Genomic DNA, 14,347 nt, shown 5'->3' with positions numbered 1-14,347 from the left:
CAATTGCATGTTTTCCTTCTCCCTTAACTCTTGCATTTTTTCTTATCGGCTTACTTCCTGTCCTCTCAAATTAACGCATGAGCTGTCATTTTCCTGCATGGTTATGTCTGTGTGAAATTTGTTTCTATTCCGTTGTTTTCCCTTCTTTATTGTTAAAAAAAACAAAAAAGGAACATTAATAGTAACCCCTCTGTACTTATCTGGTTACTGTAGTCACATTAGAGGTAGTGGATAATTGATAATTTTGTCTTTTGCTTATCTATTTAATTTTTCTTTGACATTGCACTCACTCCAGCCTCTGATTGGTGGAGTCCTCTAAATGTGGCCAGTCAGAGACAAGTCTGTATACACTCAAATCATGAACACAAATAGTACGGATAGATTTCTGTAAACATGCGCACCCACTGTTATTCTAGTGTCCTTCAGTCTTTGACTGAGGACGGGAGGACAAACAGATTTTCAGTGCCTGATCTTAAAGGGAGGGTTCACCCAAAGCAATTTACTCTACCTCAAGTAGTTCCAAACCTGTATGACTAACTTTCTTCTGTGCAAAACCAAAAGAGTAGAAAAAGGAAGAAAATGCGCACGCTCGTTTTCTTCCACAAAATAAGCGTAAATAGGATAAATGCTGTCAAGCACCAAAATCAACAAAAAAGCATGATAAAACTAGTCACCGGTCTTAATTTTGACCTTGTATGTTCAAATATGGCACATGAGGAAGTGTTGCAGCAAACTAGCTATGATGATGTGCCATTTTTGAATTTATGCAAATACAAATGAAACGATTTTCAGTAAATAAAGACTTCATTTGTTATAATAAGTTATCATATGTCATCAAAACTGTAGAATTCATGTATTCATATATTCCACATCAGGAAATATTGACTACTTTTGACATTAAACTTTGCATAGCACACAAAAAAAGAGGATTTTCAGTGAAACAAAACTTATATTTTGGTGTTATTCTCACACAGCTTAAATATCTTCAGAAGCCTACAAATATTGTCAGAACGGCTATGTTTATGATGCGTTTTTAAGAGTAATTTTAAGAGCTTGAGAGCTTCTGTCCCCTTTCATTAAACAGAAAAGAGCATTCACATAGAATGTGTGAACATTCTGCTTAGTATTTACTATTGGGTTCTACCAAAGATAGAAAGTCAGACTGGTTTGGAACAGAGAAATAATGAAAGAACTGTCATCTTGGGGTGAACTGTCCCTTTAAGGCAGACTTCCACATCCTGATTGGCCCTTCTTGCCTCCACCCATGCAGGATTGGCTCCCTGTGGCCCAGAACCCCGCCCCCTTACACTCTAACACCAATCCTGTGCTTGTATCTGCATGTTTGGAAGCCATGACCGTCCTCACGACCTGCATCCGGTCATTCCCTACACTCGGAAAGCGGTTTTCTGCATTGACTCAACTGTCAAAGCCAGTTGTAATATGTGTTCCATAGACAAACAGGCAACCAGCACTGCCCCAGACTCTGTCATTCATCCACCTCTTGGCATGCCCCACATTCCTCTCATGGACCCCACCATGAGACCTCCATCCTTCTCATGTCATCCTCCTTTCAGCTCCTCCTCTGTCACTGAGTGTCTACAGTGTCCCTTCTGTGTCCTGTTTTGTCATCATCTCGTGATCATGCAGTTGATCATCCTACCCCTTCTTTTTCTGTATCTCCGTCTCACTCTCTCCCTCCTCCACTGTTTGTCCTCTCTGTTACTGAGGTAAACAAGTGGCCGTTTGATATGGAAGACAAACTACAACGGAAACAGTGTCTTATTGTCAATCTCAGCCCCTCCTGTCCAAATCCTGTCCCCCTTTTTGTTAAGCTCCTCCCACATTTCCATGTTCGTTTTCCCCGTCATTTTGGGAGATCTTGATATTCTTTTATTTGTTCATGTGATTAACACTCTAACAGGGTTATTTGTGCTTCTTCATGGCTTTATGCCTCTTGGCTTTGGTTTGGGCTCAAACGCCAAGATGGTCAGGCAGCCCGTGTCCCGGCGTCTACGTCAGCGGGGGCGTGTCGCCGGAGGCGGGTCGGCCTCTAGCAGGGCTGTCTGTGCGGGCGATGGACATTGGGCTTCTCATTAACCTACTCCTCCCTGTTTGTCCCCTGTCACTTGTGTTTTAGAGAATGATGAGGCTGCAATTGAGAGCTCTGAATTCAATACCACGTCAGTAGCTGATGTGGACAAGCGGGTGAAACGTCGTCTACTTATGGGTAACTCTTTTCTTCCTCTTTCTATGTGTTGCCATGGCGCTTGTGGTTCCACCCCCTCGTTTCATTCTGTCCTTTAGTTTGTTTGAGTTGCTTTGCTTTCCTTTGCCCCTCCCCCGAGGTCACTCGTTTGATATTTCTGTGTCTGACCCTACTACAAAGTAGAGAAATGTCCCTTCAAACATGACAAGGTTCCTTTTGCACTCTCTTCAAACTTTCTTCATCGCCGTCGCCTCTCCTCTTTGACAAAACAACACAACAACTAACAACTGACTGCTTCCATCCACTCCCATTTCCAAAGACGGCAACAAAATCAACACTGGATTGCCCTACACTGGATAGTAAACCAATCCTCGCTTGTCCAGTTGAACATTTCACTGTATGACATTAGTTGCAATTGGACAGTTTTAAACAGTGATTAGTTGAACTGGAGGAACATTTGTGGGCTGAATACTGAACAAATATTGGCAGGATCATTTTATGGAAGAAGAATGACATGAGGGTTGGTTCAGACCGTTCCACATCATAGGATGCTGTGGGCTGTGGTGAACCGCAGCGGAAGATGCCTGACTTCATTTTTTACGCTCTGTTAATAGTATGTGTTCTTAAAAATTAAACACTGGCATTTATCATCTGACCGCATTTACCCTCTGTCATCTATGCTCCATAAACTAAGTGTCTGTAAATTTGCTCACCATTAGAAATGTTTCTATTCTCCATGCTCTCCCTATTTTAAAGTCAACATGAAATGCAAAACCCATTTTACTTTCGCAATGATGCTTTTCTAATTGAAACAAGCTTCAATTACAAAAATGCAGGATTTGATTTGATCAATTGGGCATTAATTGGGCATGGAAAATTCTTGCTAAATACCAAAAATGGACCAATAAATTGTGAATTTTTTGTCATTTATATATATATATATATATATATATATATATATATATATATATATATATATATATATATATATACATATAAAAATTGTAATACAGACTGGCTCACAACAGAAATATAATTCTTCTTACCTGTATAATGGTGTATTTCATAACTCCTTGACAGAAAAAGAAAGTCATAGAGTCAAAGGAAGTCATGCTATTGGATGCTTTTTTTCTAAGAATTATACCGTGCATTGATGAACTGTTCACATTAAGATCAAGAACGTACTGAGAAAGTAAATAGGTCAACTTTGGTTTCATGTTGACTCTAATGTGTCTTTAATAGAGGAATGATTGTTTCCAGGGTGCCGAACAGAAATGCAGAATAAAGTTTTAGTTTCCAGTCCAGTTAGTTCTCCTAAGAGAGAGAAGATAACTCACACAGACTCAAGCCTCAGAAATATATCAACCATTTAGCCATTTGTCCTTGAATTCATGAACCAAGGCCAAGATGTTGTCAGCCAGACAACAGATCTGTCTTTGTATGGCAGAAAAACTGTTTGTAAAGTATTTGGGAGGACAGACAAGACTCTTTTTTTGAACTATGAGGTAGTAGAGGGCTCATTTGTATTATTATTATTATTATTATTATTATTATTATTATTATTATTATTATTATGTGACTAAATAATTTAATTATTTATTTTAATTATTGCAAGTTTTTATTAAGATGTAAAAAAAAAAAAAAAAAGATTTAACCAAATTGCAATTTTAGGTACATCCAGGAACCTGACTATGCGGAAATGTTGTCTGTTTTTCACCCTTTATCACCATCCTTCTTTCTTTGATTATTTCTGAATTAGTGTCTTTGGTTGATGAAATTACTGTCTCCTCCCTGTAGTTCTGTAGCAACATAAAAGAAATACAAATGGGTAACCCTCCTTTGCTTCTCCCCCATTTTAGTTTGAGTTTGATGTCCCCCTTGACCTGATACTTCAATATTTTCTTCCCTATAATGTGTTTGTTTCTTTTCAAAATCCTATTGGCCATAGGAATTATATATATATATATATATATATATATATATATATATATATATATATATATATATATATATATATATATATATATATATATATATATATATATATATATATATATATATATATATATAAATTTTAATGCTTTTTTAAAATATATATAATTATATTATAATATATTTTAAATATTATAACAAACCTTATATACATATAGATCATATATAGATCATGCTGAACTATTTGGAGAGGTTGTGAAGACTTTTGAGAACTTGTCAACAAGTCACATGTGATGTCACCACCGTCTAACTCACTGACCTCATTATTTCACCAGTCTAAAATCATGTTCCAAGTTTCATAATACACAAATGGGCCCATTATGACAGATTCACACGAATGGCTTGGCTTTGCATGTGAGTGTTTGTGCAAGTGTGTGTGTTCTATCACACAGGAGAATGCTACATTTGACACTCAGCGTTCCCGCTTCATCCTGCCCTCCTGTCACAGCTGGGGCCAACAGCACCAGGATGTGACCGATCCTAACAAATTAAACTGGAATATTGGTGTCTGAAAGAAAGCTCCTATTGTACCCAGGCATGATGGGAAACCCAAAGACTGGAGAAGAGGAGAACAAGAAGAGAAAGTGAGACCCCGAACACAAAGAGGTGTTTTTAAAAGGTGGTCACTTAACAGCAGGGTGGAATTGAAGGAATTTAATCTAAATAAACTGCCATGTGTTGGGCACATGTGGAAAGGGGCTGATTCTGATGCGTTGCCGTTGACCTCCATGTCACACACATCTGGGCAGCTGTCTCTCGGCTCCGACCGTTGAAGATGGTGTGCAGCCTGGATTTACCACCTCATCTAAAAGTTGTTGTATGAAATGAAGCCCTCGATCTGTGGTTTCCTCCACCTCCCAAAGAAGGGCTGCTTTTGAGCAGTGGGACGTTCAGTCAAATTCTCTCCAGTCGTCTGTGGGCTTCTAGTTTTATCTGGCCATTCGCCAACAGGAGCCGACGAAAATGATGGCTGATGAATCTTATCTTTCATCTTGGAGAGATATATAAACTTATAAATCCATTAATCAGAAGACCACTCCCATTTAGAGTTAACCACACCCCTTTTTGAGAATATTTGATTTAGGTATTTGGTGCAGACGTTCACAGCTAACTTAATCAAACTTTGTTTGCTTGTCCCATGTACATGTCCCTGGGCACAAGACGGTCCAGCTGTTCTTGGAGCAGTTGAATTGCCCATGGCATTAGACTCTAATAACAGGGTCTTTTGACATGCTCAATAAATCATTAATAGAAAGCCACTTCACCCACACTCCAATCTTGCAGAAAAAAAATGTCCTGTTTTGGTTGGAGTACCTCAATGCCTTGACTCTTTTGTATCCTCAAACAAGTTCCCTGTGGGTCTTTGTCTTGGACTGTGTGGTCAACAAAAAGCAAACATCATGGCTTATAGCAAAGATCCAAAATGGACATGTTGGCTCCTGACCATGAAAAATCAGACTTCGTAGAAGTTAACCTTGCACCGTGTGCTGACCAGGTGTGATTATGGGCATATAATCTGGTCCAATCAGAACATATCTGGTGTTTAATACAGATTAATGGGGAGTGAGAGTTTGGACCAATGAGATTTCACAATGGGTGGAGCTACTGCAAATCGCATACAAATATGTGGCTGTTTTTTGCATAAAATGATTATGTTTCATATGAACATGGTTGTGTGATGACATCACATGTAAGAAAAGTTAGCAAATCGAACCCTGAGTTGCATATTGAGTTTCATATATTACATTTCCTATATTAAGTTTTAATGGGTAAAACAGTTTCGGTAGCACTTTATTTTACAGTCCTGTTCCTCATGTACATACAATGTACTTATTATAGTAATTACAATAACTATGTAATAACTAGGTACTAACCCTGAACCTACCCCTAAACCTAACCCTACCCCATGTAGTTACCTTGTGTTACCAGAACTTTCTTAGATAAATACACTATAAGTACATGTTAGTACACATACTGTAAAATAAAGTGCAACCACAGTTTCATATGCAGTTTAACTGCTTGTTTTGACTTTCTCTCCACAGTCATTCGTGTGACAAGACTAACCATCTCACCTCTGGTTCCACTCTCCACATCCAGAAACACTGTCCTTTTTCTGATTTCCCTTCTGTTAACTTTAACCTCAGGAAAAAAGCACAACTTTCTTCTTTTGTTTGTTTTTTATTTCACATTTTGATTGAAAAAGCTGCCAAGGAAGTCTTTATCTCTGGCTTTAGGAGGGCTGAGGGATGGCCCTGATTTTATGCAGTATATGTTTTATGTCTGTCACGAACCTTGTCATCTTCTAAGTTCAAGTGCTGTTTTAGTTTCGTTCTCCCTAATAAACTACTAGCTGCACTCACTGGGATTAATTTTTTACATGCACCCTTTCAAAAAAATAGTTGTGGTCAAGTGCAGCTCTCAAAACAACTGCGCATCCTCACTTAGTTCTTAGTTAACCGTGTCTAAAGCTTTCAACAACTGTTGAAAAGTGATTTCTAATCATGTTTATGCTCTCTTACTTCCTCTGTCTGTCCCATGCTGTGTGTTTGTTTACCCAGAGACCTGTGCGGTGAACAACGGCGGTTGCGATCGCACCTGCAAGGACACGGCCACAGGGGTGCGCTGCAGTTGTCCGGTGGGCTTCACCCTTCAACCCGACGGCAAGACCTGCAAAGGTCAGTGTAGATGTGTGGTGTATGTGTGACTTGTGTTTAAAGTGGCAAGGAGCATGTCCTGATTTCCTCCCTCCGTGTGCTTTTGAATGTCAGGGAACAATTTGAGATTTCCTGTATTTAGACTGCAAGGCTTGGATTAAATTGGAGACGCGTTATTAGATGAATTCCATCGCTTAAAAAATGGTCAGGTATTGGCGGATGTGTGGGGGTGTGTGATCTCAAGCCAAGACCAACTTGCCTTACGTCCATTTGTCCTGTCGTGTGGAATGAGTCGGTGATGGCCATGTTGTTGTTGCTTTGGCTGCGAAGCATTTCTTCTTTCCGAAATTCCAGCATTGACGTCAATGACCAGGGGTTTCAAAGTAAATCTACTGCGGAGCGATCTTGGTACAGGGTGATGGTGGGTTCTCTCTAAACAAACACACTCGAGAACTCACTGACCATACGATGATCCAAGAGACCTGCACACTTCAAAATGAACCGCTTCCTGTTCTACCTAAATTGGTGTTGGTGAACAAGTATCTCTGTATGGGTACCCGTGGGTTGCTTCTGTAGAATGTGTCTGAAATTGTCTGCTTTTTTTATTCATCCTGAGTGGTTGCTGTAGTGACAAGGCATGGTCATGTGACAGTTTCTTCAAAGAAGGAAGAGAATGTAGCACAAATGTGCGTAAAACAGCTCCGTCTGCATCATACAGAAAGACGCCTCTGCAAACCAGCCCCTGTTTGATTAGTGGGGCTGACATACAAAACCACACACACACATATAAACACACAATCATGGCACCATGGTAATCATGGCATCTGAGGTTAGATGGCCTTTCTAGACCTTTCTTTTCTGTGCTGATGTATTTCCTGTTAAAACAGGAAGCTCGGGCGAACCTCCCCTTTTAATAATCAAAAGGCTTTTGTTTGCATCACAGCCAATAGAATGATTTGCTACTGAAAAACTAAATTGCAAATGCAAGTTTGCAATGGCAAGATGAGTCATCAATCTTTACTGCACAGTAGAAATACTGTAAATGTATCTAGAAAAATAAATGTAAAGAAGTAAAGCTGGTTTAGAATGGTGTCCCAAGTGGCTGAAACCTTTTTAAAGAACAGCCAATCATTTTAGGCTGGTTCAAATTGTATAAATCAGGAACGAAATGTAAATTTTGTAAACTTTTTAGGAGTTTGCCAGCTTTAAAGCTCATAGAAATTAACTTGAATGAATTTCAATTTTACAAGATCTTTAAAATTTCCCCACTTTATTGTATAATTCTTTGTAAGTTTTGATATGATGGTATTGGAGGGGTGCATTGTGATAGCGTGAGGAGTTTTGTGTATCTCTGTGTTTGTACTGTAAGATGGATGTTGGTCTGGTTTGGCTGCGCCCTCCCTAATAATTAGGCCCGCCTGAGGGTCTGCCTTCATAAATCCAGCACAAGGCCTTAGATCTGTTCACTGACACACCATTCATCACACACACACACACACTCATGCACTCACACACATACTTTCAGGTCAGTTATCACAGGTGTGCTCTGCCATTGACCGCTTATTACTGCCTATTAGTGAAATCTGTAAAATAGCATGTAATCAAGCTCTTTAGTAAAAGAACAAGGGTGCAAAAACAGGCCGAGCATCCTCCTAAAGATGTTACATTGGACTCTAACTGTGAATGTTAGATCTGACACTCTAGACCAGGGGTCCTCAACTCTGGACCTCGAGATCCACTTTCCTGAAGAGTTTAGCTCCAACCCTCCTCACACACAACTGCACGTAGGTGTGTTTAATCCAGGTAAGAGCTAATCTCTATAGGAAAGTGGATCTTGAGGTCCAGAGTGTAAGTAAGCAGTGTTTCTCAAGTGTACTTTTGATTGCCCATATAAAATTTAAGTTGGTGCTCTGATTCCTCTGACTTAAATCTGATTGGCTGAAGGTAGGACACACCCCTAACAGGTTAAGAGTTCAATAGTGATTGCCCAGGTTTATTTATGTTTTGTTTTTGTTTTTTAGTCTAAAGTGAACTGAAATATAGAGTAAATATTGCATCTTTAACCGACTATTTAGCTGATGGTAATTAGGTTAGATTTCAATCTGGAGGCTGGGATAGATGAAAGCACAATAATGATAGGTGTTCATCCTTCATATGTAATTGCGATGTAAACGTTTCACATAACAGAAAAGACACAAGTGCCACTTAAGTAATAACCCAGGCGACTGTGCACTCATACCAACGTTAACCACAGACTAAACAGAAAAGTGCATCTCATACGGATCCGGCTGCTATAATGTGTGAGTGGATGCGTGTAAATGTCTACGAATGACCTTTTCTTATTTTCTTATTCTTATTATCGTCTTCACTTTATTTCTCTCACACTTTCTTTCCCCCCCTCACTGAGTGGTCTCGCAGGGAGCTGCCCCATCTTGTCTCTGTAACATAATCATTTCAATATAAACTCTTTAGGGCATGTTTAAATGCCTGAATTTGATAAAAGGCCCTTCGTCTGTGATGACAGACAGGAGAGCCCGGCCAGCGCGCTGACAGACGCAAACTCGATCGCACGCTGGAAGATATCGAGCGAGAGAGAGAGGAAGGGAGGATAGAGAGAGTGATTGAAATGACTGCGAACAGTTTCCAGATGTTTGATTAGTAGGTGTGTGTACAGTGTCATGGGGGGAAATGAATTATGGGAACGAAGAGTTTATCTTGTGTACATGTGCTCATATCTGTGTGTGTGTGTGTGTGTGTGTGTGTGTGTGTGTGTGTGTGTGTGTGTGTGTGTGTGTGTGTGTGCATGTGTGTGTTTCTTCGGTCCGGCTGCTGGTACCCCAGGCACGTCTCCGCTGGCCTGCAAATTTGCTTGTTTGGGACTGAAATGGTTTAAAGGAGAGTTTAGTCCTTGTCAACCATGCTGGTTACTGCTATTCTGCTCCTAGTATAGCTGACTAACAATAACAATGCTGGTTTGTATGAATCTATCATTGCCAATTATCACTTTAACTTTGAGTCTCATTAAATTACTCTATTTCCCCCTTAAGAATAATGTGCATTGATCTGTGCGCAATAAAACAAAATTAGTTCAATTGAATATATTAGTTTATGAATGGCATTGTATATTATTATTACTTGTAAAATAATAATAATAATAATAATAATAATAATAATAATTATTATTATTATTATTATTATTACATTAATAAGGGTTGAATTTTACATAAATATATAAAAATAGTTTTACATATTTTTATAATTACTTAATTTTAAATTGTTCAGGTAAGTAGAATTTAAATCTTAAAGATATTCAGTTTTGTTTGAGGAACTAACTTTGAGGAATTAACTAAGATAAAGCAAAATTTTATATCCTGCCTTATTTTTCTGAATTAGGTTTACTTTTGAATTGTTTAATTAAATTGTAAAATAAAAAAAATAAAAAATAAATTATTGACTATTTATTAGATTTTTACAATTTTTCTGTATTTTCTGTACCTCTTTTGCAAAGATGCTGGTGTGTTACCATGAGATTGTCTGATCTCCATCTGCCTAAGTAGGTGATTCTTGATGAATATGCAGTGTTTTTCTGACCAGATCTTATGCTGTTAGGGTCTTTTCAGAAAGCTCACCTCTCCTCACAATTATCAGTCAGCACTGTGTAAAGTCTAGAGCTGGTTAGGGCCTGTTTTCTCCATCAGTTCTCCAGTTCTCTCTTTAATCGGGACAGTGAGTTTTGGCATAGATGATCCATTTGTATTAATACACACCGAGCCCAGTAATCTGCACAAAAGCAGCCAATCGGCATCACCTCGGATGACACCGAGATGCCTCGATGGACTCCCGCACGCTCCGAAGAGTTTAAGTGTCTGGGGCGAAATCACTCTGGTTTTTCCTGGCGGCTCTGAACATGCAGCGCCTGTGTTATTACATGGCAAAATCCCTTTATGAACAAAGCAAATAAAACAGGCCATTTAAATCTCCAAAAAATACACTGGCGCGTTCAACAGTGCATTTCTCAGAGATTAGCTAGCCTGAGGTGAGCAGCCGGAAAACGATCTGCAAAAATGCTCCTTTTGTTGAAAACTCTGTCCCAACTTATTTGTCGAGGTTCATGTTTCCACAAATGTATTAATTTTAATTGCTTTTTTCTCTAAATATTTTGGTAAGGCTACACACAGTACAGCCGTTCGCTCTGGAGCTCATGGGGATTCCACATTCTTCTTGCGAGCTTGCTTGCTTTCTTTTGAATCAGATCAAGTTAGCATAGCACTTTTTATTTTTTTGAAGATGTTTCTGACTGCTGTGTGTGTGTGTGTGTGTGTGTGTGTTTACTCTCCTTGTTTCCGAACAAAAATCGATGTAGATGAATCTTCTCAGCCTCTCACCATCCCTGCAGTTGTTTATCATTTACAGATTTGAAAAATGTCCAATGTTTGTTTAAACTCAAAGCGTATTTAGTCCCATTAAACTTCATTATGTGGAATATCATTAACCCCTGCCTGCACTTTTTATTTTTTTATTTTAGCTGACACAGTATAACTTTTAGCAAAGTATGGTATAACTATTTGACAAATGTTTTAGAATGTTGATGTATTAAAAACAAAGAAAATTTGATATAAAATGTTTTTTTCAATCAGTGTTCTCAGACTTTTGTACACTACATGTTTCATTACATTACACTACAAGTTTTACTAAATTATTATTTTGAAACGTGTGCTACAGGTCTTATTCCTATACTGTTCAAAAGTTATTTTATGTTTTTGAAATAAGTATCTTATGCTCACCAAGGCTTTATTTATATGATCAAAAAAAACAGAAACACTAATAGAAACAGTAATATTGTGAAATATTATTATACAATTCAAAATAACTGTTCTATTTTATATATATATATATACATATATATAACTATTTATTTCTGTGATTGCAAAGCTGAATTTTTAGTACTCCATGCTTCATTGCCATGATCCTTCAGAAATCATTTTAATATTCTGATCTGTTATTTAAGAAACATTGTATTATTATTATTATTATTATTATCAATGCATATCATGTTTTCAGTGTCAATTAAATGCATGCCTGCTGAGTTAAAATGTTAATTTATTTTAAAGAATGTTTTTATTTTAAAGGGGATATTAAAATATGAGTCTCCTGTTTTGGTGCCACCCCATGTTCAGATAGCATGTGTATCTGTGCTCTTAACCTTAGTGGAAACTTTCTGTCCCACCTCAGTTCACTTAATATTAGTGTAAACCGGAGCCAACATGTGTTTGCTACAGCTACTGAAATAACTGCAGAGGAAACCCCAAAATCCACACACACACACTTTCCTACACATTTATTGACGGGATTAGCTTTTATTGGGTTTGTGGACGGTGTGCCAGGGTTGGCTGATATATTTAAGATGACGTTGTTTAGGATAACCGTTTATATATCCAAAAAGCTGATTATGAGAATACTTGTACTGGTTTTACACCACCATATCAGTGTTTTTCACCATTATTATTATTATCTCTTCCTCTTCTTGATAGACATTGATGAATGTTTGGAGAATAATGGAGGATGTGATCATTTCTGCCGGAACACAGTGGGCAGTTTTGAGTGCAGCTGTCAGAAAGGACACAAACTCCTGACCAACGAACGCACCTGTCAAGGTGAGTCACCTTTCACGCTACATATTGTTTCTGCTTTCTGGATGGATTTACAGATGAATGTTTTAGATGTTCAAGTGTCTTTTACTATTACAGTACACTTTAAGGTTTGCCTTTGTTGACCCCAAAATAAAAATTCTGCAATATGGCAAAAAAAGGAAAAAAAAACAAAAAAGGAGATATTTAGAAAAATGTTCAGGCAGTTCCTATACTTACACATCTTCAAGCTCAAAATCAATCAAAATTTTCAAAAAGTATCAGAATGGACCTAAATGTGGTTTTTTATATAGTAAAAATCTTCCTCTCTGCTGTAGCTCTCAAATTGCAGTCAATCTTGAACTACAACAGCTCGACCTTTTTCTGAATATCAACTGTCTGTGAATCTTTCTGAATATCTGTCTATCACACAAACCCATCATACATCCTAAAAAGATGTGGTTCTTTTTTTTTCTCCATTTTCGAAGCTTGACGCTCACTGTTCACCGCCTGCTGTTTTGTGTGGAAAATAGCAGCATTAACATTCTGCAAAACATATTCATTTGAAGAATTCAAATTTTGGGTGCACTAATGTTTAAAACCAAGGATGCCTACATGGGCCGACTTGTGGATAGAGAAGCTGATTTCACACACTGTCCCAAACCTCCTCATCAAAAGCACCTCGTTGACTGGCTGTTGTTTTGTTGGGATGCTTTTGTGTCGTATGAGTTGTGTGTGTTAAGTTGAGTTTACTGGAGGTGAATGGTGGCAGATTCCTGAAAGCATGTCAGAGCACGAGTGGGAGTACAAACAGAAATTATTTTATTAAGCTAAACCAAAATACCACACCACCCTATTCCTGGCTATCAGTGTGTGGGGTGTGTGTGTGTGTGTGTTTTTATTGAGGGGTGTGTTGGTGAAGCGCTACGTTTTGGCTGTACCAGCTCTGCTAAGATCCATCGTTCTTTTTGTCATTCTTGTCTCTTTTTGTTTATTATCCCTCGCTTTATTTTTATAGCTACACTTTTAGTTTTTAATTATTTATTTGCTTTTCTATTCTCTTGATGTCAGACGATCAATCAGGGGAAAATAGCTGCCAGTCACGTGTGGGTGTAACAGTAGAGTTAACTTTTTTTTTACATTTTGACAGCTGTGGTGCTAGGGAGTTGTGGACATTTGCCAGGCTGTTTCTGTTTGGTTTCTAAGGTTGTTCAGGTGTTCAGGGTAGTTGCTGTGTTTCTAGGGTGTAAGGGGTAGTTGCTATGCAGCTCACTAGAGTATTATTGGTGATTGTTAAAACGGTTCGATTTTAATTTCTTTAACACTGTTTCTTTAAGTCAAAAGAGTGGGCTGTTTTTTTCTTTCTCCTGATGACATCACCATTTAGGGGTCATTTTTACTACAAGCCAGGAAATTACGACCCACAAGTGAATTGCTTTAATAGAACTGTGTGTTTTGTTTTGTGTTCTGCAGATATTGACGAGTGCTCCTTTGAGAGGACGTGTGACCACATCTGCATCAACTACCCGGGAAGCTTTGAGTGTGTGTGTCACAAAGGTCACATTCTCTATGGCCTCACACACTGCGGCGGTGAGTTCAAAATCTCAAAACCAGCCAATGGTTCGCACTCTTTTTTTAAGTATAAAAAGTCACTTTCTGACGGATGAACTGACATCTGTGTGTGACAGATATTGACGAGTGCAGCATTAATAATGGAAGCTGTGAATACGGCTGTGTGAACACACTGGGCAGTTACGAGTGTGTGTGTCCTCCTGGACGAAAGCTCCACTGGAACAAGAAAGACTGTGTTGGTAAGTCCTCCCTTTGTCCCTCATCATGAAATATCCCATAATGTTTGCCGTATCCAT

At 38.4% G+C, this 14,347-nt stretch overlaps 1 protein-coding gene across 1 annotated transcript in view; it reads left to right on the top strand.

The window, feature by feature from the left end:
- LOC113048287 (signal peptide, CUB and EGF-like domain-containing protein 1) overlaps positions 1-14,347 on the top strand; it is a 57,264-nt gene that overhangs the window by 33,214 nt on the left and 9,703 nt on the right. Inside the window, 5 exon segments of the mRNA XM_026210006.1 lie at positions 2,138-2,227; positions 6,757-6,873; positions 12,384-12,506; positions 13,953-14,069; positions 14,168-14,290. Of these exon segments, the coding sequence (XP_026065791.1) occupies positions 2,138-2,227; positions 6,757-6,873; positions 12,384-12,506; positions 13,953-14,069; positions 14,168-14,290 (570 nt within the window).

The sequence above is a fragment of the Carassius auratus genome, chromosome 29, assembly GCF_003368295.1.
Source record: "Carassius auratus strain Wakin chromosome 29, ASM336829v1, whole genome shotgun sequence".
NCBI lineage: Eukaryota > Metazoa > Chordata > Actinopteri > Cypriniformes > Cyprinidae > Carassius > Carassius auratus.
Note: the sequence above shows the minus strand (reverse complement) of the source record. Positions and strands in the feature narration are given on the sequence as shown.